General features: G+C 40.1%; 2 protein-coding genes and 1 pseudogene across 9 annotated transcripts in view; 2 read left to right on the top strand and 1 right to left on the bottom strand.

Moving 5' to 3' along the window:
• The first annotated feature begins 90 nt into the window (after positions 1–90).
• Positions 91–17439, top strand: LOC111342960 (pre-mRNA-splicing factor ATP-dependent RNA helicase PRP16). Its single transcript, XM_022950083.2, has 26 exons — positions 91–940; positions 1944–2061; positions 2537–2649; positions 3016–3086; positions 3672–3827; positions 4487–4672; positions 4922–5077; positions 5382–5534; positions 5967–6047; positions 6400–6561; positions 8436–8582; positions 9127–9225; positions 10375–10486; positions 10896–10958; positions 11202–11357; positions 11740–11840; positions 12224–12270; positions 12580–12742; positions 13302–13466; positions 14355–14503; positions 14965–15019; positions 15218–15352; positions 15719–15844; positions 16172–16267; positions 16689–16807; positions 16942–17439. Exons 1-26 carry the CDS (start codon positions 268–270, stop codon positions 17012–17014), a joined length of 3675 nt encoding a protein of 1224 aa, XP_022805818.2. The 5' UTR covers positions 91–267; the 3' UTR covers positions 17015–17439.
• Positions 17440–17704: 265 nt separating this feature from the next.
• On the bottom strand, positions 17705–19950 carry LOC148734862 (kelch-like protein 25; annotated as a pseudogene).
• A 227-nt stretch (positions 19951–20177) lies between these two features.
• Positions 20178–26657, top strand: part of LOC111342140 (uncharacterized) — a 34655-nt gene continuing 28175 nt past the window's right edge. For 3 of the 8 annotated variants that reach the window (XM_088752038.1, XM_088752037.1, XM_088752036.1), the window contains exons 1-7: positions 20178–20569; positions 22425–22526; positions 22801–22896; positions 23699–23845; positions 24714–24986; positions 25506–25887; positions 25984–26657. The exon at positions 25984–26657 is cut by the window's right edge and continues 45 nt beyond it. In XM_088752038.1, coding sequence (XP_088608164.1) covers positions 20266–20569; positions 22425–22526; positions 22801–22896; positions 23699–23845; positions 24714–24986; positions 25506–25887; positions 25984–26657 — 1978 coding nt within the window. In that variant the 5' untranslated portion in view covers positions 20178–20265. The remainder of the gene's footprint in view (positions 20570–22424; positions 22527–22800; positions 22897–23698; positions 23846–24713; positions 24987–25505; positions 25888–25983) is intronic. The other 5 variants (XM_088752041.1, XM_088752039.1, XM_088752040.1 and 2 more) reach the window with 2 other exon arrangements.

Here is a 26657-nt window from a genome sequence, read left to right as displayed (position 1 = left end):
GAAGCGTTGAAGGCGGAACTCAGACGGAAGCAAATGTAACTAAACTACTTCCGCTCTTACCCAGTTTTTCCTCTGTCTGTGAACGCACGAGATCTGGAGGCGAAAATGATAGAAAATGGCGGCCCGAACAAGTCTCATTGATGAGTTCTTTAAAGAGGAAATGGCTTTGGCTTTTCAAGGTTGATGGCCAAATTACAAAGTATTCAGGGAACCTGATTCTAATATCTCAATGATAAGATAGTTTATTCTCAGGGAAGTAACCCAGTCATGGCGAACTTAGGATTTGACGACTCTCCATCAGACCAACTAGAGGGAATACAAGTTCATTCTGTTGTCGGTGGCTTGATCTTAAAAGGAAACAGCATCAAAGCGTCTCAATCCCCGAAGCAAAGCGTATTAGGACTACAAAAGCTCGCTGAGGATAAGAGGAAGCGAAAATTAGAGGAGGATGGCGAGAAGACGAAGAAGATCAAAGCTCTTGCCTCAAATCGTGACGAGGATTGGGAAGAACCGCAATTCTCGGGAGAAGCGCGAATAAGTTCTGGAAATAAAGGTTTTAAGTCGAAATCACGACATTATAGATCTGGGTTGGCCGAAACTCCCTCACACACTGGAGGTGTTAATGAAGATATAAGAGAAAAACAGCTCCAGAGACTCGAAAGAGATCGTGACTCCAGAAAAGGAGGTTTGTATGCTCAATCAAAGGCAAAGGACAGAGAAAAAGATTATAGAAAAGACAGAAGAGATAAGAACGATGAAAGAGATAGAAGAAGGTATGAAAAAAGAGAGAAAAGTAGTCGAAGTTCTCGAGAGTACCACAGAGATGGCGGGGAAAACTATTTTAAAGAGCCAAGATCGAGCCGCAGTAACTGGGAAGAGACGCCATACAGAAGCAGTAGGTCAAGAGATGAAGGTTATACTCCGCGACATAAATCTAAGGGTAAGGTATCTTATGGAAGCTAATTTCATATCTTTGTTTTAAAGGGTTTTGTCTGAAACTCAGCCACATCCTAAACAGGCCTTCTGGCTTTATTCAAATTTGGGCTAAACTTCAGAATACCCGGTCACTCATTTACATGTCGTTAAATAAGAATAGCGTCTGTTGTGTTAAGCCACGAGCATTCTTCAAAGCCTCCTGACATATGTAAATGAGGTGGAAGGGTATTCTGAAGTTGCTCCCAAATTTTCCCTTGTAACCCATATCATTAAATATGAAATGTATAATTTTTCCATCATAAAATAATCTGCCAGTCACATATTTAGACCTTTTGAAACTTAGTCAGATGGTAACTCTTTTGGTCATACAATAACTACCTCACACAAAAGTATTTCTCTTTAAAATCCATGGTACACAATTAGTATACAAGTAAATGAATGCCCTAGCTGAGAACGAATAACATTTTATATTCTCTGCATGATATTCCCCAATTTTAAAAACGTCAGATCCAATATGATAAAAACCCTTGGTTTTAAGTAACCTGAAGGTGATAGAGCATTTAACCCTTTTCATGTCAAAAAAGCTGTGACTTTGCAAGTAATTTCTCCTGCCAAACTATTTGACTTGTAATAAGCTCAAAAGCATCCATTTAGTTTGGAAAAATATTCTTGTATTTGTCCTTAGGAGTTACTTGTTCCTAGAAGCTCTCGATTTTTTTGCAAAATTTGTTCCCAGAAAACTATCGCTTCTAAGATTAGACAATGTATGTGGTCAAATTCATCAATGTATTATTTTTCTCTCTAAGTATAAGGTATTGTTTATGTATTTCAGTACACAAAAAAGTGTATTGAAGTGATGTCACATTATATGGTATCTTCATGGTTAGCTCTGATGTTTTGCGTTCTGTGTAGGACCTCTGGTTTTCAGCATGAATTCATCTAGTAATAACAGAATTATGCTTGCAAAAGTTTTATTTTTTTCATACATGTATTTATGTCTGTGACAGATATAAGAACACCTTCAAGGAGCAGTTGGGATGATGAAGATGCTACACCCAGCAGAGCCAAATGGGAAATGCCATCTCCCAGCAGATCAGTTTATGAAGACATGAAAAGTGAACGAAGGTAATGAAAACTGTGAAGTGTTCCATCAATAAATTATAACATGATTGGTCTTCATCCCCTAATTTGTGTGCTTATAAGACCACACAGATAGGTTATCATTGAGGAATCAGGTGTCCATCACAGTTTGCTGGTTTCTTATATACCCATTTTCATGAAGGAATGCTCTGTGAGAGTGACATTTCTTGCTTGAGGGCCCAACACAGAGGATCAGTTAGGGCTAATTACATGCTGTTTTATCATGTGCAGAGGGGAAGAGGCATTAAGATAGTTTATTGTTCTCCCAGCTGCTGGTGGGGTTTGACATTTTACATGTTGGTTCCCTTATATCCTTGTATCTCGGGCTGTATGCTGCCATTACCTGTAGTTCTGTTAGAATTACTTTGTAAGGAACACTTATAGATATATTTAAATTGATGGATTCAATCTGCAATTTCCTAACAATTAAAGTAGAATGGAATAATTTGCTGTTCAACAGATCTCATCGAAGAGTAGATGACACTCCTCGCTTCACCCCTACACACAAGTACAATGTTTGGGAAGATGATCGCCGTAGCACTGGAGCTACTCCAAGATTCTCCAAAGGAAAACGTGAGACAAATTTTATAATATAACAATGTTACTGCAAAGAGTATTTGTGGAATAAAGTAAAATAAATTCATCTAGAAGCATTAATTAAGAGTTTTTCATCTCATTTGTGAATGTCTTGGCAGACTAATCTGTCTTTAAATTAAAAATATACTTTTTATTACCCACACAAACTTAAATTCTGGTAAAATCAACCAGTTCTTGTGATAGAATAGTTCTAAATGAATGTGGCAGGTACTTGTTTTGATCAAGTCTTTGGTCAAGATGTTATCTCCTTGACATAGGTTTACTAATGTTGTAAAGCAGTTCAAAATGATATTAACTGATACAAATTATTGGTTGACTGGTGCACAACAATGAAACATGCAGGTTCTGAAGAAGACAAGGAATCGCGATATCCTTCTGAAGTTGACAAAGAGGAATGGGAAGAGGAACAAAAGGTGATTAATGTGCCATGAGTGCAGAAAAACCGTTTCACTCTTAAGATCTCATTAGGTATTCTCCTTAGTGTCTGCCATACAATTCTTATGACACAAGTTTGGAGAGTTTAGTATTGGATCAACTGATAATCCCCTTGATTCTCATCATTTGTCTGCTTGACATTGTATTGATATTGTGGGGAGGAGCTACTGTCTTGGTCACTGATGGGAGTAAACGGGTTAGTAAGATCATAGCTTGCAGTGCTGTTGTTGTATTAGGCCAATTTGATTTTTACAATCTTGTGATTTGTTATTTGACTGGCCACACTTGATGTATAGTTAGAGTGAATAGAGGGGGGAGAGGGTAGGGTAAGGTGAGAGGATGTTGCCCTACCCCCTCCCCTCTCCTTCCTTTTGATTTTCCCTCACCTCCCCAGGCACAAACTTCTTTCTCTCCCCATCTTTCTGCTGTAGTAAAAATCAAAGATGGCAGCTATAATTTTCAAAGGCAGGTTATTGGCAGAAAATTTCAAAGAGTTGCTTATACACTTGGTTAGATGAAAAAAGAATACGATAACAAGTGAATTACTGTACATTATTTGATAGAGGCTGGACCGAGCTTGGTATGATATGGACTCCGGTTATGATGAAACACACAACCCATTTGCAGATGTCAGTGATGAATACACCAAGAAGAAAGAAGAAAACATGGCCAAGAAAGCAGTTAAGAAGATGTCCGCACAACAGAGGCAAATAAACAAGGTAAACAAAGGAAAAGTTCACTACGCACTCATGCTTAGATAACGTTACTGTCTACATTAAACATTCTTTTATACATACAGTGTGACAAGCAGAGGAAATCCAAAAGTGTTTATACCATACTAAGTAGTCTACATTTTTTTTTAGCTTTTGTGCAATACGTAGTGAGTAGCATCAGCCTTCTAAGGCTACAAAAGTCGTTGGTATAAAATGAAAGCTACGATGTAGTAGTATACTGGGAAAAGGGAAAGGGACTCAGAAGTTAGGTGTAGCATCTCAATAATGGAACGTTAAACGAAATAAAATATTTTGATATCACGAAGATTATGATCAGTTAGCGAACAGCGAAACCAGAGGGATATTCGCCGAGTGATATAAGTGATTTCCGCCGATATGAATAAAATCGTGTGAAACTTACATCATATAAACGCTAAGAAATCGAAGTATTTTGCGAAATTAAATGCGCTTACAAATACAGCGAAGTTTACCCAAACAGAGTTTTGCGTCCGCCATTCCTCAGAGAATTTGTAGTTTACGACTCTTCGATACCACTTCCTAAAATGAAATGGCTTTGAATGAAAGGCTGTATGTTTTGTATACGATCTTTTACCTACCATCTGAATTTGTCTAATGATATCTTAATCAAAACCAATCTTATTCAGGATAATGACCTCTGGGAGACCAACAGGATGTTGACAAGTGGTGTGGTGCAGAAGTTGGATGTTGATGAAGACTTTGAAGACGATCAAGAAGCCAAAGTTCACTTGTTGGTGCATAACATAGTGCCGCCCTTTCTTGATGGACGCATTGTCTTCACAAAGCAACCGGAACCAGTCATTCCAGTCAAGGTGTTTTACTGTAACGGTCATAAGTATATCTCAGTTAGCACGTGCGCTATGATTAGTCAATTTAGCGGGCCGTATAAGAGGCTCTTCTTACAGAGAAAAACGTGCACTTGATTTAATATGAATAGTGATACATTTTTTTTTTGCCTTAACATGAAGGGATACGTCGTAAATCCTTACAGGCACCTACTGGCTTTTAAATTACGTCAAGGTGAACTATTAACAACTTAAAATCCTTCCAAATTTTTGCAGGATTCCACATCAGACATGGCTATGATTTCAAGAAAAGGTTGTCATGTTGTACGGGTTCACCGAGAACAGAAAGAACGTCAGAAGTCGCAACACAAACACTGGGAACTGGCGGGGACAAAACTTGGCAACATTCTGGGTGTTAAACAGGAGGAAGAAGTATGTTGGAATTTGCATTTTGACTTTGTTTGAAAACCTATTTGTGAGCAATTTATTCTTAAAAAAAAACAACAACAACAACGACAACTACCAAAACGAGCAAAAAAATTGGCTCTGTTGTGCGGCGTGTGCATAAAGTAGGTGTCGTACTCTTTCACGCTCTTTGAAATTTCAGAGCGGATTTGTTCGTTTGTTTACTTCGCAGTTCTTCCATACTACGACAAATACTCACAATTTATTGCGACTATTTACAAGGGTTACGAGGTTAGCAACGTAAAAGTAACTTATTTTCTCTGTCTTCAAGGATACAAAACAAGACGAGGAAGAAGATTACAAAGATAATCAGAAGTTTGCTGAACATATGAAGGACAAAAATGAAGCCAGCAGTGAGTTTGCTGCGAAGAAGTCAATCAAGGAACAAAGACAGTATTTGCCCATATTTGCGATTCGAGAAGAGGTACTAAGTTAAGCTGTGAAACTTCACTGTTTTCTCGAAACGATATGTACTGTTTTTTAACTAAACTTTGTACGTTTGAGCAGAAATTTGGAGCAGTCGTATTTGTTTTATTTTCAATAGACCCGTACGGCACTGGGCGCGGTTTTATTGAAAAATATTATTAATCAACGAAAATCCCATACAAAGGCTGTACAACCCAGCCGTCTTCCTCGCAAAATTTATGGTAGTAAAAACGTAAGAACAAAGAGAGAGGGAGATAAATTCGCACTCATGTGATAAAATTTTTACCTTTTGTGGGTCAAGACGTACTGACCAAGCGCCATCTCGCCCCCTCCCGCTTCGCCATTAAGTACATCATGTGTAGGTTTCACGTTGTGCGTGTGAATTGGTGATTTTACTGCGGTGTATAATCACTGTAACTGTTCTTTGCAGCTTCTGAACATCGTGAGAGACAATCAGGTTGTTATTGTGGTTGGTGAAACAGGCTCTGGAAAAACAACACAGCTTACTCAGGTAAAAAAAAAAAAAAAAAAAAAAAAAACCCGGGAAATCGCTCAACAGGACAATAGAGCCGTTGTGAGGTTAGCCTTAACGGGTTGTTGTCTGAAAATGACATTTTGATTCTCATTGTTTTCTGTAAAGTAGTGGTGCTTTTTTCGTTTGGGTTGTGTAATGAAAAGATGACAGGGGCGTGGGAGATTTTAGTACTTCCGCTTGCAGATTAGATATATCCGTGTGGCCATGTAATACGCTCTAGATGTCATTGCTGTGCCTTCACAGTGTGGTGTGTTACTCTCGGTTGTTGTTGTTTCTGCTTAATGTATAACTTATTCATTTCAAACAACCCACTATTTTGTCCTTCTAGTACATGCATGAGGATGGATACACAAATTATGGAATGATTGGTTGCACACAGCCTCGTCGAGTGGCTGCCATGTCGGTTGCCAAGCGCGTCAGTGAAGAGTTTGGCTGCAAACTCGGTGAAGAAGTTGGTTACGCCATTCGATTTGAGGATGTCACTTCCGAGGTGAGAAAAATTTGTTTACACCTGATGTCCCAGTGTTTATCTTGGGGTTTTTGAGTGGACTGAATTCTGTGCATTGGCGACCAGAGGTAATGTCCCCTTTACAGTAAACTAAGGATGGTTATTGTATTTTAAAACTTCAGGACCGCGTGCTGAACGCGCATGCTCTTCCAGCACTAATTACGACAGTTCCATATCGTGCTTAAGTTTTAAATCTTGTCATGGTAACCTTTCACACACTTTCATCATTTTGGCCTTTATTGGTGGTCTTTACACTGTTCTCTATGCATTTCTCGTGGTACTGACTAGGGGAATTTGTTTAACAATCGAGAGAGTCATTTGTTGGTGATCATTTCCTTTATTCTCATGAGCTCGATGTCAAGGCCGATGTTGATATTGTAAGGAGAAATTAGATCTCAGTCACTGAGGTGTTAAGGGGTTAAAGTGAGGATATACCATACTGAGGATATACCATACTGAGGATATACTATACTGAGGATATACTATACTGAGGATATACTATACTTAACCGCCTCCCGGTTAGCTCAATTGGTATAGCGCTGGACTGTTGTGCGGGAGGTCGAGAGTTCGACTCCGGCCGGACCAATACTCAGGGTCTTTAAATAACTGAGAAGAAAGTGCTGCCTTTGTAATAATATCTGCAAATGGATAGACTTTCTAGTCTTCTCGGATAGGGACGATAAATGGAGGTCCCGTCTCACAAGCCCTTGTATGTGATAAAAATTGTGGGACGTTAAAGAACCCACACACTCTTCGAAAAGAGTAGGGCATGTAGTGCCCGGTGTTTTGGTCTATCTTTGTGTAGTGTCTAATCTAGGGTGAATTGGGGAGGGAAGGTGAGATCAATACATGGACTGAAGTGGCTTCATATTGCGCCTGATGAATTCTGTTGTCCGATCTCACCTTAACTGATTGTAAAGCGCGACTGATTATCTATATAGTAGTTTGCGCTATATAAATGTTAAATTGTTGTTGTTGTTATACTTGCATATACTATACTGAGAAACACACACATGCAAGTGTAGATGTAGAGGCCTGTTGGTCAGCATTAACCCCTCAAGCTAGTTTAGTCTAAAACTTCCATTAGAAATCCACACATACGCACAGTATAACGCTAAACACGAAAACGCCGGTTGAGAAAACTTCAAAACCACGTCATGGAAAAAAAAAAAGAGGGGAACGTAAACCCCAACCTGCTGAAAACAGCTGCGGTGCCCCCAGCTCTGGAGGCTGAGGTACACGAAAATCTAGTAATAACAAATGACTAAAGGCAAATATCTTACAAGTTATGACACTGATTCAAAATTGTAACGAACAACACGATATAAATAAATAAATAAATAAATAAATAAATAAATAAATAAAATAATGATTTAACAATGAACATCCACTGGGAGGCTATTCTTGTCCACTGTTCCAGATCGAATTGGAATTTGGAATGTTGGTTTTTGCGGAGGGAGGAAAACCGGAGGACCCGGGGAAAAACCCTCGGAGCAAGGACGAGAACCAACAACAAACTCAACCCACATGAGACGCCAGGTCCGGGAATCGAACCTGGGCCACAGTGGTGGGAGGCGAGTGCTCTCACCACTGCGCCATCCCTGCTCCCAAATATATCACAATAAGTTACCCACAATTCCACTAAAACAGATGCATTCCTTTAATCCGTGCTGGCAGAATAGCTATTCCTGCCAGTTCCGCGATGCTTCATTCCACAATACTATTTTTAATTTATATTCGTAGTTGTTTCCAGTCCGTTAGTCGAGCGCGGTTAGGTTGGTCATAATTTTACAACACTCTGTCGAGCATCACTTTATTGGTAACTGACCATCGGAACTGTCGGTTGTTGCTTGCAGCGCACAATGATCAAATACATGACAGATGGTATTCTTTTGCGAGAGTCTCTCCGTGAGTCAGACCTTGATCATTACAGCGTCATTATCATGGACGAGGCGCACGAACGGTCACTTAACACAGATGTTCTCTTTGGTCTGCTTAGAGAGGTAAGATGTTTTATTCTGTACATAACAAATCGCCTTCTCAAGTTATGGTTTTACCTGGTAATTGTTAACCAGTTGTCTCAGAAGTGACGAACGTGTAACTTTTCCTTTTCATTGTTATACATTATCGAGCAACTTAATGATGGGAATAGCCCAGTCTGCCGGCTTTGCAGATCGTGATGTAACACTTAGCTTTCTTAAGTTAACTATTTCACCACGAAATATATGTCAACTTGTAAGAAGCATTGCCTATCAGATTTACGAAGTTTAAGAGTTAAACTGAAAGCCTTTGAACCTCGGAAAACTAAATTTATTTTAATGCTTCCTTAAACACTTTAATTTGATGTTTATCCACATCCGTCTGTCTACCTCTCTATGTTTGACATCAGAATGTAAATGATTCGCAACCGAAAATGTTCCAATTGGTTTTAACTAGTTTTTTGTCTTTTGAATGACTAGATGACTTTTACATTCTCGCGTTGCATTGTGGAATACTTATTGTATATTCGTACATGAATTGACTTAAGGTATTTGTTTCTTCTCTCAGGTCATTTCTCGCCGAAGGGATATGAAACTCATTGTTACCTCTGCAACTATGGACGCTAAAAAATTCGCCGACTTCTTCGGGAATGTTCCTACATTTCAGGTACGGACATTTTCCGTTCCGTTTCTATATTGCTTCGGAAATTGAAAGGAAAAAAAAGGAAAAAATAAACAAGATAAAGCAAACAAGCAAATTTGAAATAATTGCAGAACGACGGTAGTTTTCTAAAACTACTGTCTAGTTCTGGAACTAAAAAAACCATCGAGTGTCTTCTGTTTATTTTGTTTGTTTGTTTGTTTGTTTTTTCCAATGTGTGAGCCCTCAATGTGAATGAAGTGAAAGTGAGGAACGAGGAGGGTCGCCACTCAACGGAAGCATATCCTCGTTTCAGTATCTGAGCAACTGCGCACCCACTCCTCCCCCAACCCAACATTAACCTTAACTTGTTATCAGTTGCCTTTTGTTAGGTTAGGGGAGGGGTAGGTACACATTTGCTCAGATGCGGACATTTATCCGAGTAAAGTAAAATGAGTACCCCATTAGGGTGTGATGTTTTAGTCTGTGCCAGGTTACACCCAGTTTTGTTAAAATTTTTCTGACAGTCTACCGATACCAAATTTATACTTGTAGAGGCCCTGTGATGGAGAAGAGACTCGCCCAGTCTCTAAATCCAGGATTTCTGACTGCCGTGAAATGTTTGCGTTTTTCGTGGGTGACTGTTCCTCTTGAAAACTTAACGGAAGTGGAAGAAATCGTCTTCCTCTCCCTAGGAGTGTTCGTAAGTTTTCTCAGAGAACTCAGATCATCGTGGTGTCTAGCCTGCAGTGCGCGGCCTTCTTAGCCTGCAATGCACGGCCTTCTTAGCCTGCAATGCACGGCCTTCTTAGCCTGCAGTGCGCGGCCTTCTTAGCCTGCAATGCACGGCCTTCTTAGCCTGCAGTGCCGGCGTATTTTGGGCGCACGAGTGCACATTTTCGTATTAGGCCGCCATCTTAGATTTGGTAACTGTGGAGGTTTGGGGCGAGGAAATATTTTCCGAGGGAGAAGGTATTAAGTGGAAAAATGGGCAACGAGGGAGAGGAAAAAATTTTCCCTCCCTTCCCTCTCCCCCGTTGCCCATTTGCACTGCAGGCTAAGTGGTGTCTTAAGTTCCCTCTGTTAGACTTGTTGGGATCGGAACGCTCTTCACCTGAGGGTGCAAATTGGACAGAAATTTCTTTTCTGTGAATTGAATTATTTCTTTGTTTTCAGATTCCTGGTCGGACCTTTCCTGTGGACATACTTTTCAGTAAGAACGTTGTCGAAGATTACGTAGACGGCGCTGTGAAGCAGGCTTTACAGATTCATCTAACGCCGGCGAAAGGTACACTTAGAACTTATGGTCTTTCTGAGTTTTCCTCTTGGCCTCTAACAGTTAAACATTCTCTAGCGTTATCTTACACGTAAAGTAAAATGATTTATATAAACAACTCATGTTTGTTTTGCACGAACAAGGTCTGGCTGTTCCCTTTAAGAGTCTACCTCTTGCGATATCACGTGAGCACGTAAGATCCTTGGTAATCTATATCTTTTCACTTTCCGTTCAGAATGTGCTATGCCGTTTTTGTTTTTGATTTTGTTTGAATCGTTGTAACTGCACATTTCATTGCGAATGCATGTCGGGTGGATGCTTTACATTCAAGTTCACCATATATCTTAACAGAGAAAAGAAAAAGTTTCCGTAACGTTTTTCCTTTTTCAATCTTACTCTTTCTTCCCTTGATGCTTCCCAGGTGACATTTTAGTCTTCATGCCAGGTCAAGAAGACATTGAAGTAACATGTGATCTTATCACAGGTAAGTGAAATGCATTTTATGATACAGAGGTATGAGAACTTGTGCACGTCCCCTCCCCCCTCGTCTTACCCCCACACCCCACCTCCCTCTTCCTTTTCAGTGCTGGCCTCACACAGTCACAGATTGTGTATGCAATTGGATTGAACCTGGTTTCAAGGAGCTGCGTTGGAGACCATTTGTACTGAAATAAAGGCCTTGAATGTGGCACTTTTACCAGGAAAGTATATTTCTTTACTCTTTCAGAACGGCTAAACGAGCTCGATGAAACTCCGCCATTAGCAGTGTTACCTATCTACTCACAGTTACCATCTGATTTACAAGCCAAGATATTTCAAAAGGCACCGGACGGTGTCAGGAAGTGTATCGTAGCAACAAACATTGCGGAAACTTCGCTTACAGGTCTTGCAGTGATTACTTATAACCAGCAGTTCTACTTGCTGTTGAGCAGAGTTTAACAAACCTCCTGGTGTAAATCTATTTACATCAATATGAGTTCAAAAGCGCTTGTATTGGTGAAAGAAGATTGTGTTTGCGCAGGAATCAGTATTCAACCAAAGAAGTTTCAATGTACTTTATTTGTTTCTCTGCGTTCGATGATTTCCTACCTTACTGTCCATCCCTTAGTTATGGGATGTCGTTGATAATCACCTTTCCACCAACATAAAAGTCACTGATTCAAGCATGCTCACACATGATCCCGTAAGTTCTTTCGCTTTTGGAATCAGATCACTTTTGCTTGCATTAATTATTAAATTCCCCTGTACATTTTGTATTTTCTTAGTTGACGGAATCATGTTTGTAATTGACTCTGGCTACTGCAAGCTCAAGGTTTTCAATCCCAAGATTGGTATGGACGCTTTGCAAGTTTATCCTATTAGCCAGGTACATACCGATATTGTTTAATGATGGATCATGTTTCTAGTGAATGTCTTAAAATCAAGACAAACATACTCATAGCAGCCAATCAGACGAAAGTAACATGTTACAAGGTGGACTACAAACAGTCCCTCCTTTTCGGTGAAGTCCGTAGCGCGAGTAAAAAAGAAAAATGATAATAATTTAAAAAATTGCAGTTAGCACGCCGCTGGGAAAACTGCAATGTTTAGGCTTCAACAGAGAGCCTTGGAAGCTGAAATATAGAACTTAGAACCATTATTACTAAATTCAATTAATAGTTCCGTTCTAGAAAAATGGGGTTTGCTCCTGTGAAGCAGATTATTGTCATGTTCTTATTTTGTCTTAGTTTCTCAATCGTTTACTTGCAGGCCAATGCCAATCAGAGATCTGGTCGAGCTGGCAGAACAGGGCCTGGGTGAGTTTTACACAGAACAAGAACATAGACGCTAATTCCTTAATACCTTCAAAATGACTTTCAATGTAAAGGATACCTCTAAAAGTTAGTTCACAGGTTAACTCTCTAAACGACCATCACGAAACGAAAGAAATCAAGGCTTGATAAGGGTAACGTACTGGGACGCAAGTTACTGAGTCTCATTTTGAAAAACTGACTGGGCGATATTGTTCCAGAAGCAAAAATTGAGTCTCTGTTATTGCTCACTCTCTGCTTTATGCCTATTAATTTCAAAAGTATAATTTTCTCTGACCTATTAATTTTTTTTAGCCAATGTTTTCGTCTTTTCACGGAGAGTTCCTATAAAAACGAGCTACTTGTGTCCACCGTACCAGAAATCCAACGAACAAACCTGTCCAATGTTGTGCTTCTCCTCAAGTCCCTGGGTGTTCAAAATCTGCTGGAGTTTCACTTTATGGATCCTCCGCCACAGGTAAATGGATAAATGGGGAAAAAAAGAAAACTTTCGCTGGGAGGTTCTTTTTTCCTAGAGTCGTATTGGCCGCTGGATTCTGGATCGGAGGGTGCGCGTTCGAGTCTTAGCCGGGTTATTTTCTGTGTGTAATTCTCCTTAATGTTTGCTATGCAATTCTTATGATTTTAGTTTGGAGAGTTTGGTATTGGATCGACTAAGGACCCCCTTATTGATATTTTTCTTAATTCTCATCGCTTATCTGCTTGATATTGTATTGGTGTTGTAAGGAGAAATTCTGTTTTGGTCATTCGTGGGAGTTAAGGGTTAAGGATATGCTGCTATACTCTCACCCTGCCTTTTTCTGGCAGGAGTAAAAGCGGGTACCGGCAAACTGCCGGAGAAAGCTGTCAGGGGGTAACTTGCGTTGGACTTGAATCCCGTTCAGAGAATGGGATAAGCTTGGACAGAACGATTCAGAAGGCCAGAACTTTTTTAACAGCATGTGCTTGTCCAGTTTAATATTTCCCTTCAAACAGGTTTATTATTCAAACTGACGGTGGCACTTTGTTCATTGCAGGACAACATCTTAAACTCCATGTATCAACTGTGGATTCTGGGCGCGCTGGACAACACAGGTAGTCTCACTCCCCTGGGGCGTCAGATGGTCGAGTTCCCCCTGGACCCCGCCCTGTCCAAGTTGTTGATCATCGCAGTGGATATGGAATGCAGTGACGAGTCGCTTGTATGTTTATACTTTCTGATATAAACTGACGGTAGTTGCGACAAATGGGTCAGCTAAAATGTTGAAAACTTTTACGGGAATGATTCTGATAATGCAAAACATCAAAACATTTCCTTTTAATATCAGTTGTATTTTCGTACCCGAGAGACGTTTCTGCTCAAAGAGGATCCTCCATACTTTTATGCGCATCCTCCATACTTTTCCCCTCACATTTTCGTAGGGGCTTACAAGAGAAATTCGTTTATCAATCAATAGCTTCTTTAGTTGTTGATCATTTCATCAATTCTCATGACCTTAATGTGTGATTCAGGGATGATATTCTAAGGAGAAACTACGAGCTCGTCACTCATACGGGTCAAAGGGTGAGCATGAGCTGGAAATCGTGCCGCCATTTTGGAGTTGTCGTCAGTTTTCGGGGTTACATCATCAGTTTTCGGAGTTAAATGGTCAGTTTTCGGGTTATATCGTCAGTTTTCGGATTTAAATCGTCAGTTTTCGGAGATAATCGGGTGTGGTCTTCGAAGTATTTCATTAGATGATAATATTTCGTGGCCACTGAATGTTGCAACTAAAACTTTCGAAAATGCTGGCTTGGTCTAGCTGGCATTTTCAGCTGGTGTTGACATTGTCGTTAAGATTTGAGGTGTGACTGCTAAATCGGGTTCGTGTTTCATCTCGCGGCAACGTGTAGAATCCATGGAGTTTTCACCAACACATTTACAGGGTTTGCTTGATCTCTCCGCGTAACTATTAACCGTAGATTTTGCCTTAGTATTCGTGAGAATTTCGTGTTTTATAAAAACATGTTAGCCTAGATGAAGATTTTTTCAAGTCTCATTACAATGCAACAAAATGTTTCCTCTCACGATGTTGTTCATCTCTCAACAGACCATCGTGTCCATGCTATCAGTTCCAGCCATTTTTTTTCGTCCCAAAGGAAGAGAAGAGGAGAGCGACGCCGCTAGGGAGAAATTCGCTGTACCCGAGAGTGATCACCTGACTTACCTTAATGTATACATACAGTGGAAGACTAACAAGTGAGTCCATCGCTTTATACAAAACAAAATCTTTTGGTAATTTTGCTGGGTTTTTCCTGGCAGTTATTCTCCTTCGAATGGCAAACGCAGTGGGGCACTGAGAGGTTTGTTTGTTAGATTTCAGCGAAGTTTTTGGGCTTGAGCGCCAGCCGGGGAACTCTGTTGGGGTCTTGAACAAAGCTCTTTCCTCTCATAATGGGAAGATCCATTTAAGAGAGTAAATTGGTGCTAACAGAACTAGCAAGGAAACTTGATGAATTACTTTTTAATTTTATTTTGTTAATCTACAATGGACAGGGGAGTAGAATTCGCTTCATGCTTCGAACATTAAAATGCAATAAGCTCAGTTCCTACCATATTATCCTTCAAAGCGCATCATAGCAAAGTTTTTCGCGCCTCTTTTGGTTTGTCAAAAGGTCATTTCTAAACACTTCCTTGTTTCTGTTTTTTTGCTTCAATAGCTACTCAGCCCAGTGGTGCAGTGAGCACTTCATTCACATTAAAGCCATGCGTAAGGTGAGTTGATATTGTTGTTTTCTTTATCTTTTGAAACACGTTAAGACTACAGATACCTACGCGTCCCAGTTTAAGTCCAGTTGATAAAAAGAGATTTCCTCAGCGCTTTGTCGTGGCTTTTAGTGTTAAAGGTGGCACTTACCGATCAGATGATCTCTGTAAAAGAACAGATTTTTGTAACGCTTTTTCCGGATTTAGGTTCGTGAAGTACGTGGCCAATTGAAGGATATCATGAACCAACAGAAAATGGCGCTGAAGTCGTGCGGCAACGATTGGGATATCATTAGAAAATGTATCTGCTCCTCTTACTTTCACCAAGCCGCCAGATTAAAGGTAAAATGTTACATCAAGAAAGTACTTCTATACTAGATTCAAATCACCTTAAGTTTAACCTTTCACTGTTCATCTGTTTTTATGCGTTAGAGTTCACTGATTTTTTTTACGACTTTAGCCGAAGTAAGTTGCTTTAGAATAAGGGTCTCACAAACCAAGATGCGTTTTATGAAATGAGCCTCGTCAAAATTCGTATGACACAGTGATTTTGATCTGAAATATCTATCATTTAGTAATGATGTCTGCTTTTCGCGTCAATAAAAACCAACGATAGAAATAGACGCCCAAAACAGTACAAGCTTCGTCGGATGTTTAACTGCGGACCAGAAGTCCTTTTTATATTAATGGTTTGCATTTTGGTTGCAGGGCATCGGAGAATACGTCAACATGAGAACAGGAATGCCGTGTCATCTTCATCCTACCAGTGCTCTGTTTGGTATGGGATACACACCCGACTACATTGTTTACCATGAGCTTGTTATGACCTCTAAGGTAAGACCACAGATATCTAGTCACATGATACCTATGATATGGGAGAAGTTCTAACTCCGGCGTTTTTTTTGACCGGAGTTCTCTTGGCTTGGCCTACCTGTTCTCAGTCAACCTCATTGCTGAGTGTCAGGGACCACTGATATGGACACAAGCTCTCATCTTGTTCTGTTAGTCGTGTATTCCACATTTGACCATCACCACCTAGGGAGACCTTTCCTACCTTCTTAGGTTTGCGTCAGGAGTGCAGAATGGTACAACTAATTAGTTAGGTATGCAGACATGTTTCTTCTACCTTATTTTGATTTGTCTCTCAACTCTTTAACACAGGAGTACATGCAATGTGTCACAGCTGTTGATGGCTACTGGCTGGCAGAACTGGGACCCATGTTTTACACAGTGAAAGAATCCACAAAGACGAGGCTGGTTAGTTCGCTTAGTGTACTTTAAACAGGCTTTCAGCATCTACAGGGCTGGTGGGGCTGGGGGTGGGGGAGGGGGGTCAAGGTGGGGCTGACGAGGGGTGGGGGAAGGGGGGTCAAGGGTCAGGCCCCTCAAATCAATCAAAGATAAACTTTTGTTTCCCTTGTAATCAAGCCACTTAGATCTCTTAGAGTATTCTATCGGGGGTGCATACTTTTCAATTGTCCACCTTTCTTGGTTTCCGATTGAGGTTGGTTCCACCGTACCTACTATTGCGTCTAGCGCTATGCTGAGGTTATTCGGTTTCTATAATTTCGAGGAAACGTTGCATTTCTTCATTGTCGACAAGGTGTTTGCATAGTGGTAACATATATCATTAATTGAGGTTCTGACAGCGTCTCTTCATCATCTTTGTGTCGTCTAGGAGAAACGAAAGCGTGCCAAGGAAGACCTATCGGCTATGGAAGAAGAAATGGCGGCTGCCAGTGCGCAGATGAAAGCGCGAGAAGAGGAAAAGCTTGCCAAACTAACTCCTTCAGTAAAGTAAATTTACATCATGAACTTCCTATCTGTCCGTATCTATAGATCACTAGAACAGGCCACAATTATACAATGTTCTCTGGCTGACCAACACTTACATGATAAATGTTTTTATTTGGTTTCTTTTACAATTGCAGAACACATATCGCAACTCCAGGACGTAAAACACCTGCAACTCCACGCCGCACGCCGTACAGATTTGGACTCTGAAGGCCACTGATCGATTTTGTATGTACAAGACGTTTTCGAAAGAGAGAAGTGGAAATGAATCCTCGTCGTTTTTTACAAAGGACTGGTCAAGCTAACTTTGGAAATAAACTACAAATGTACCCGACGCGATTTGCGGGAAAACCCGTATGCATGACTCTGAATTCTCTGACACACCTTTTAAAGAACTGAACTTCCCCACAAGTTACGCCTCTCAACAGCAACTGAAAACATATCAAAAAGACATCACATTGTGATGTTACATGTTCCAAATCTCACCACTTCAATTTCCTGTCCATAGTTACTTTTCTTTTGTCCTAGTATGTGAGAACCGCCCGTTCTGTCCAGGGTAGTAGCTAATTTCCGAAGGAATACTGAGTACCTTTTTTTGTACAGTTGTAAATAAATGTACAGCTGGCACTATTCTATTTTATTGTCCCTTTCTGTAGTCTTAAACTTGTTCGTAAGGGTATAGCCGGGGGGGTCCTGGGGTGCCCATAACCCCCCCCCCCTTGGTAGGCCTTCTTTTGAGCAAACAACCTACAATATTCAGGTGGTGAAAACTCCATCACTATATCTTGGCCTGCCCACTATACTCTCACTGCTCATCCCAAAACTGTAACATGAAGTAAAACATGCACGGCGGGGAGGTCAACATGACAATCTGGTGAGTAGCCTCTGTGACCTCCCCCCCCCCCCCTTTGAAAAATCCTGGCTACGCCCCTGGTTCTTGTTAAGCTTTTCTATATTTGCGTCCAACGGAATGTCCCAAGAACGTTGTTATGGTTAGCATAGGCCAATGTACAATAAATGAGGAAATTTGCAGGGACCCTTAACCTCTGCAAGCGGTAACTAGTTCATCTACTGTACGTGCAGTTGGTAAATGTTCGCATTGTTTTGAAGTAGCATTCGAAATACCCCTCGTCTTTTTAAGTCCAATAACCTACAGTAGTCTAGGATAATTGTTCACAGTTTTGGAAACTTTAAAGGACAGGAGAATGGAAGTAAAATTTAAGGAGAACATATACAATTTTGTCTGTATCTATGTTATATACTGTTCAATTTTTTTTTTTAATTCCAAGGCTTCGATCTTGCTTTCAAACGACTTCATGTTAGATATTTTGTAGGCATTCTAAGCATAGCCACTTGAGGGGCGACTATAGCCTCTGGTATAACCGTGACCTTTCTCCAATCCTTGTCCTCTTCGCTGTAACACTCTACACTGTCTAACGTGTTCAAGATGGAGCGGCCATTCGACCCGCCAAATACATACACTTGATCTGCCATACACGTGATCCCGCATCCCGCGCGTGGTACACCAAGTCCAGGTACCAGGCTCCACAGGTACTTCTTAGGGTCAAAGATCTCGCAGGTCGTGTGCATTCTGTAATTTGAACCAGAGTAACCGCCAACCACCAATATTTTCCTTCCAAGTGCATGAACTGCAGGTTGCTGGCGTGACGTGGTCATGTGTGGAAGAAGTCTCCATCTCATTACCGTTGAGTCATATCTTTCGCAGCTTTTAAAATTCGCTTTGTCTCCGCTGATGACGTAGATAAAATCATCCAACACTGTTGCACAGTGGCTGACACGTGGTACGTTTAAGTCTGCGATATAATCCCACTGATTACGCTCAGGGTTGTAACGTTGTGTTTTACGAAGAGCCGTATTACAGCAGTCTTTTCCACCGATAACAAACAACTTGTTATCTAATGATACAACAGCAGCAAATGAGACTGGGCGAGGAAGGTCCGCCACATCGCAGCACCATTTATTCCTGAGGGGGCTAAATCGACACACGTGGGAATGAGCAGAGACGTTTTCACTTACCCCTCCCACTAAGTACAAAGAACCCTGGCAGACAGCCGCACCGTGACCGTGACGTGGGAGATGAAGATCAGATAATGTTACCCATGAGTCACGCAACGGAACGTACGCCAAAATATTGTTGTTTGAGCCATACTTGGAAACTGATCTTTCTCCTGTCAGTGTTACCACTGTCTCGAGAGGTCCAGTTCTTGGTACATGCAACTCTCGAAATTTCTCGGCGGCCGAGGATGTTTGTTTGATCGTTTTCAGTAACATGTTCACTTCGACTGCGTTACTTCGAAGCAACATATCATTCTTAACAATGTTGATTAATAGTTCTTGCGAATGAGCGGAAACCGAACATGTTTTAGGACTTCGAGAAGGCGTTTCTCCCTCGAATGAAGGTCGTACTTAATCCAGGAGAGCGCAGAACAGAGCACTTCGCTTTCGTCATCAACATTAAGCTCGTCAGTCTTAAGTGACTCAATCAGTGCCTCGAAACTCAATTCTTTGAACGCGTCCGATTTTGTTACAAGAGGATAGTTTTGATTTATGAAGAAGGTGCACGATTCTTTTAACAGAGCACAGTCGAACCGAGTAGAAAACGTCTGTAGGGAGAGACAATTTGACACGTTGATGGACTTCTCTAACACGAAAGCAGCGTGTAATTTTAAGGCTGGAATATTCAGGTAATCGGCAGCCATGACTAAATCTTGTGCACTGGATTCATTTATCTCCACCTCACCCGTGTAAAGAAATTCAAGGACTTTGTCCATGTCATATATCCCTTCCAACTCCACCACACCGCTCCTTCTCTCACGAAAATCATCCGAGAACAGAGCTTTAAAATAAACGCTGCCTGCAGTCAAAACACAACGGTGAGCTGGAAACTCTAACGTTTTGTCAACACGAATGAATACGTCACAAAGAATGCGAGCTTGCCTCAGTTCGTTTAGGGATCGAAGAAGATTTTTCTTGAATTTGTCGTCGATTGTTCGGCTTCCTTGATTGTCAGATGTGGAACACATTTTCTTATCGGATTGGAGTGAAGTGGGAGTGTTGAAAAATATGCAAATTGAGGTAAACACCCGTGACAGTCACTACCTTAAGGTTTCCACCAACACATACGTAACTGATATGGTTTTCAAATCTAACTCAGCGTTTGTCACCTGAAGCAAGGGCATGTTCCTGTTGGAGCGATGCAAGATTATTAAATGTGTGGCAAAATAATAATGATAATAATGATATTAACACTGATTGTGATGACTATGAAAGCAACAAAAGACATGAACTATCCCTTTCTCTTCCCCCACCACAGCTCGGGACGAGGAGAGACTCTCGGAATGAGTTTGCCAGAACTGAGAACAGGAAACTTTTTGGAATAAAATATCGGAAGCAGCGTCATAAAGCGGAAAAATGTAGTTGTCACTTAGACTGCTACAGAAATGGCGTCGGCGCAAGAAGAATACCGCATAAGTTCATACAGAAAATTGCTCATAGAGCTATCGATTGAACTATCTGCCAAAGATCTGGAAGGGTTAAAATTTGCTGCAGGTGACTTTCTTCCTTCTAGACTAATTGAAAACGCAGGAAGTGGATTGCAGTTGTTTGATGCCCTACAGAAAGATGACAAAATTGGCCCTCCTAATGTGACTTTGCTACATAATATGTTTAAGATCATCGGTAGAGTTGATCTTTCGCGGAAGGTTCAGATTTTTTCACTTACAACCGGAAGAATTGAGCCTGACGGTAAGCATATCTGTTCTGTTTCTGATTTAGAAGAATCTACCGGATACCTATCGTGACAGTGGGATGTTGTGCACAACTGAGCGATCAACCTTTGGGTAGAATGACATTACTTGCAGTAGACAGTTGATCAACAGGGGTTATGTATAACATATGTCGAGAAAAGTGTTACTCTGTTAACAACAATTGGCTTGGCTATTTGGGAAACGTTCTAAAAACCTCAAAACTATAAATTAAAATTGAACGCGAAGGAATGCGTCAAGTGCGTTGTATTGCTTCCGTAAGCTCTTTCGAATCCTTTGCCTCTTAAGACATAGATAAGCGTCAAAATAGCTTCCCACGGCTCCGCTTTTTGTCTTTAACAGGGTATCGAATTGATCATTTTTTGTCTTAATCAGGGTATCGATTTATCAATTTTTGTCTTAAACAGGATATCTTTTCTTGGAAGATAAACAGCAAAAGTTTTACCAGCTCTAATTTTAATTAATATTGAATTCCGTTGATTTTGGCATTGATACCAGGCACATTAAATGTCTTAAACAGGGTATCAAAAATCGGAATTCTGTCTTAAACAGGGTAGAAAAATCAGCGATATTTGTCTTAAACAGGGTCAGGGTATGAGGGGCCGTGCCGCACCTCCCCACCCAGGAATATATCGAGTACCCCCCAGGGGTACAGCATACCAGTAAACTGCTAAAGTAACAAAAAGTTTGATTTGAAGATGAGTTGGAGGAACAGTTGTAAGGAAGGCATTAATAACAATGTTTTTTCTTTCAAACTTTCATTTGATTAAAGGTATCATGATGACTGGAAATTGAAGAGTAATAATTAAGACACAGTTTTTTTCCTTTTAAGATTGTAACTGTTTTGCAAAAAGAATTTAAATCTTCGATAACTTATACATTTCATTAAAATGTTGGGTGGGTGATGATTATTGATTGTGTTGGGGATTGTATGCCTCTTCAGGTGCTGAAAATCTGGAAAATAGGGAGGGAAAAAAACTTACTATCTTTTTATTTTATTTACATCTGGAATATGAAATATAAATTGCATAGATTAATATTTATCACTGATATTTGGGGTATGAAATAATTTCTGTATTAGAGAGAGCAAAGTCTGTTTACATTAAGCAAAATGGCCCATTATGCCTGGTGCTTAACTCTCAGCTTTCCATAACATGAAGTGACAGGAGTAGGTGTTCTCCTACTCCCACTTCAAAGAGACAGTACTGTCTGGAAATCTAAACTTTGGAGAACTGTGAGTTTGCTTCACAATCCCAGCCCACCCCTCCCTCTCCCAATTTGGTTTATGTCTCTCTTACTCTACAAGATGGAAGTTGCAAATGTATATATGCAACTGAAGGTTGCAAAATTTGGAAAATCACACCTAAATTCTTGGCTAGAAATGTTGCAGAAAGTTTAACAAGGGAGATTAATTTTAAACAATTAAACCTCTACCTTGTGTAAAATAACTATCCAAAATCCTGGTGATTTCATGAACTGAATAGGTAACTAAGAGATTAATTCTATGGTTTGGAAAGCTACAGATGCTTGAATGAACTGCATATGCTGTCATGATTGATTCATAGTCAGTTCCAAAATCCACAGGAGTAAAATTAAAAGATGTTGATTTGTGAATAGAAAAATAAGCTCTTATTGTGATAAAATTGCATTTGTAGGGATTGTTTAGAATGCATTATTCATTCAATGACCTTAAGTATTCTTAAATTTGCATGTAGCTTAAGGTAGACACCCAGGATGAGATTACTGAAATGTTGGGAAAGTTAAATAATTTTCCATGAATTATCATTAACACAAGAATTTAGTGTTTGTTTATAATGATTATATGTAATTATCAGATGGGCCTGGTATCATGGTGACTGAATGTGATGGGGCTGGGAATGGTGATGACACAGGGACAGCAAAAAGTGATCCTTTTAACACTATAGAGATTGCAAAAGGTAACATAAGAATTAACTCCAGATGTTTAAACAAACTGGTCCATATGCTGTTGGTATTTATTCATTGTTATAGCTCCAAAAACCTCCAAAATAAAGGTGTTGATTTGAGAATGAAAATATTAGCTCTTTTTGTGATAAAATTGCATCATTTAAGGATTGTTTGGAATGCATCATTCATTAATTTTATTCTTAAATTTCCACAGATTAGGGTAGACACCGAAATGAGATTACCAAAATGTTAAGTTGTTTATAATGGTTATATTTTAATAATCAGATGGGCCTGAGAACATGGTGACTGATGGGGCGGGGGATGGAGATGATACAGGAACAGCAATAAGTGATCCTGTGAACACTATAGACACCGCTGAAGGTATAATTAGTTAAGCTTATCTATATTTTCGAAACTCAAAAGTAGAAAGATGTTTGAGCTAATATAATTGTATTCACCTTTTTCCATTTTCCATTTTTTTTCTCTTTTTATCAACGCTCATTTGATATTGGTTCCTTTAATTGATTGAACATACCAGTAATGTGGATATCATCACAAATTCACATCGTTGATCAAAAGATAATAAAAAAGTGACCAATATTTATATAATGTAATTGAAATTAGCCTCCCAAACTGGCCCTAAACCCTTTTCCTCCTGAGATTTGATTGTTAATTCTCCCCTCTATATGTGACACATTTCCTTGTAACTGAAATTACTTACAAGAATTTGGTGTTAGATCAAGATACAACCTTCTAACTTACCAACCTAAGTTTGAGTATTTGCATTACCCTTTTGCTGAATAAAGTTTGATATTATAGAGAAAAGTTATATGTTGATCAAGTCTGGTAGTTAAAATGTTGTAAAGATTTATAAAAATTGATATTTTGGTAATAGTTTCTTTTTTTTTTAACTCAAGGTTGTTTACCGTTTACACCCTAAACATCAGTATGCATATTCTCCATACACTTCTTTATTTATTTCCCAAGGTTCTCCTGAAGAGAATTTGTTTACTGACAATCAAGAGCCGTCTCAGTTGGGGATCATTTTCTTTATTCTCTTGTTACCTTGATGTGTGATTCAGGGGTGATACTGTAAGGAGAAATTAGATGTTAGTCTCTCTTAGGGGTCAAAGGGTTAAGCTAAAAAATACACATTTCCTTTTCTTGAATGTGCAATCTGTAGTTGAAGCTGAACCATTTCAAACTGTGCATCCAATTGATCAGCCATTGCTGGACAGTGCAGATCCTTCCACAGTCTTCACTGCTGGGCGTCGTGGTGGTCATGGGGCTCATACAACCAAAGACTGTACTTCCGGTTTCAGTAATAATGGTGAGATGATGAAAAAGGACTTAATTATCAGAAATTCATTGATTGATATTTCGTGGACAGTAGGTTTAAACTTGGTCAATCTCTCATTTATTGCCAACAATATAACTGCTCAGTGTAGTGGGCCATATTCTACTGTAATAGGCCCACCAAAACCAAAATCTGCATTTGGAGTCAGATTTTATCATAACTATTTATTACTACTTTCCTTACTTGGCCATTAAACATGTTTCATTCAAGACTGAACAATGAATTCCATTTGTTTCTTTTTTCTTACAATTTATATCAGTCGTTTGACGCCGTGCGCCTTAAATAGAAATCGTTTTCTGAACCCGTCAAACACGCATTAGAAGTGTAATAATTATATTACTATAAAGCTCATTATTTCGTTCTGTGCTGTAAGTTACAGATCCTCGTTTTTACCCCTTCAATTTGTGACCATCGGATTACGTATCCGCGGGGGAAAAACCTCGTTCTTAGCTTAGAGGAGTCACTGAGAGATATCTATTTTTTGTTCAACCTTACATGCGATTCATTGCATGAACATGTCACGCAAGCTTGTAAGTGCAGAATTGAAAGAATGGCAGGAGTACAAAGAGCGTGACGAAAGGATTGTGATGTCTGTCACTGAAGATTTTAGAAGAGTTGGAAAGGTTGAAAAGTTCAGTTAAAGGCTCTATTTTTCTATCTAGAACAATTTTCCCTTTCTGGTCAGCTTGTTAATTCTCAGTTCACTTAAAACGCAGCCTACTATCAGATTGGCCTACAAAACGGGTAATTTTTGAATTCTCTTCGCCTTCTCTCCAGTCCTGCTGTCTAATTTGTACGTTTTGTCAGGCCTAACTCTCCTTTTGTTCTTTGCTAAACCCAGGCTCCTCTTTGAGATCAATGGGACCATATCCGACACCCTTAGAGGTACAGACAGGACAGCAAACGGGTCCCGCTCAAAACACTTCGTCTTCCCGCGTCCAACATGATCCAGCTATGGAACCGGAACCAGCGCGATATGTCAACTTTCTGTTTTACGAGGGTTACTCTGTGGAAATACTTGGTGGAAAACACTTTAAGACTCGTGATGGAGAGTTTGTGGAAATGAAGAGTGGAACACAGTATAAAATACTTGTCAAAAATTCACATACATATGGTGAGGGGCAAATTAACAGACATTCGATTTTAAAATGTTCGTGTAAAATAGCCCGTGTTCTGCTTCCATTTCTTAGTGTGTTATTCTAATCAGTTTCCAGTCTATTAACTCAGGACTGTGCTTTCATAAAATCACAGTACCGGTGCTATTGCATGTTATCAGTTCCACTTTTCAATCGATTTCGTATCTTTCAATTTCCTGTTGATATATATTTTCTGAACGGCAAATAATTGCTTGACCCGGACTTGCATCGATGTTCATCTCCGGTAGCTACACCAATGATATTTCGGATCAGTTTGGCAGGCCCCTTGAAGATGCCATTTTATTTTAAACTGTGTCACTCGGTAACAACTCTGTAGATACGAAGATAATCCGTTGAGATACGAAAGCGATACTGCCGGCAAAGAGTACCATGTGTTTGCCACCAGCTATGTTAATTTGCCTTCAGTTCTTTCCATCGTTTGGCCAGAGTTTAGGAAGTTTATAACATTATTTGTCCTTGGTTGTCATCTTAAACAGGTTGTCATTTGGACATATCTATCGACGGTTTTGATGTTGGTGGATGGGCTCTCCATGGAGGAGAAGAAATTTCAATAGAGAGATCGGCTTATGAGGCCAAGAGGTTGACCTTCTACCGAGTGAAAACTGCACCAAAGGAAGCAGGCATTGAGTCAGGTCGGGCCGAAAATGGTCTAGTTAAGTGCGTGTTCACACCCGAAGCTTTCCTTAACATTCCAGTAACCATTTCTGGTTCTTCTCAGTCATTGAATGTGAGCATGGCCCCATGTGCGACAGTTGGTGATTTGAAACATGAATTGCAGAGCCAGTTGGAAATACAGAATGACCCGGATCAAGTTCTTGCTCAAGATGACAAGGTGCTCTCAAATGCTGCTCGTCTAAAGTGAGTGACGCATGTAAACCCTTAAGCTTTAGACTGGATGGTCGATTCAGTCATGTCTAAACGTTTCGTCCAATTTGTTTCTTTTCTTGGTGACAGGCGTGTTCTTGGGACACCAGGAAATTTGAGACTTATCGATGCAGAAATGACGATTACAGTGACAGTCGAGGCGTCTTCCAGTGTACCTTCTCCAAAAACCTTTCCAATAAAGGTGCATCCGGGCAAGGCAAAGGTACATGATCTCATGGAACAGATAGAAAGAGAGCTTAATGTTCCGGTCAGCGACCAAAAGCTTTATTTTGGAAGGACTCTCCTGTCTGGAGTACCAAGGAGATGCCTCCCCGATAAACTCATCTGTAGTTCACGACCAGCTGTAGCCGTCACTCTACCGGAGTATTTTCACATAACAGTGGAAGAACAGAATGGTGACTCTCACCCCATAAAGATAGATAAAGAGAAGAACTTGAGGGCTGTCTTGGAAGAAATTCCTCCCAGTCGTAACCTGCAAGAAAATACACAGGTTATGTTTCATTTCAATGAAGAACAACTCTGCCCTTTTACAGATGAAAGGACCTTAAACAGGCTTGGTATTTGTTCTGAATCCAAGCTTGAGTTGGTAATAAAGATTCTCTTCATCGAAGTTGAAGCTTGTTTCTCAGATGGTACTCCATCAGTCCGCGTGAGATGTAGTCCCCAAGATACTTTCCAGGATTTGGTGAAAAAGATTAGACTAAAGAATAAGAGGGGAAAATGGAGGTTTACGTTCGCAATGG

Source organism: Stylophora pistillata, chromosome 3 (assembly GCF_964205215.1).
Source record: "Stylophora pistillata chromosome 3, jaStyPist1.2, whole genome shotgun sequence".
NCBI classification, from domain to species: Eukaryota; Metazoa; Cnidaria; class Anthozoa; order Scleractinia; family Pocilloporidae; genus Stylophora; species Stylophora pistillata.
This window is presented reverse-complemented; position numbering and strand designations above follow the sequence as displayed.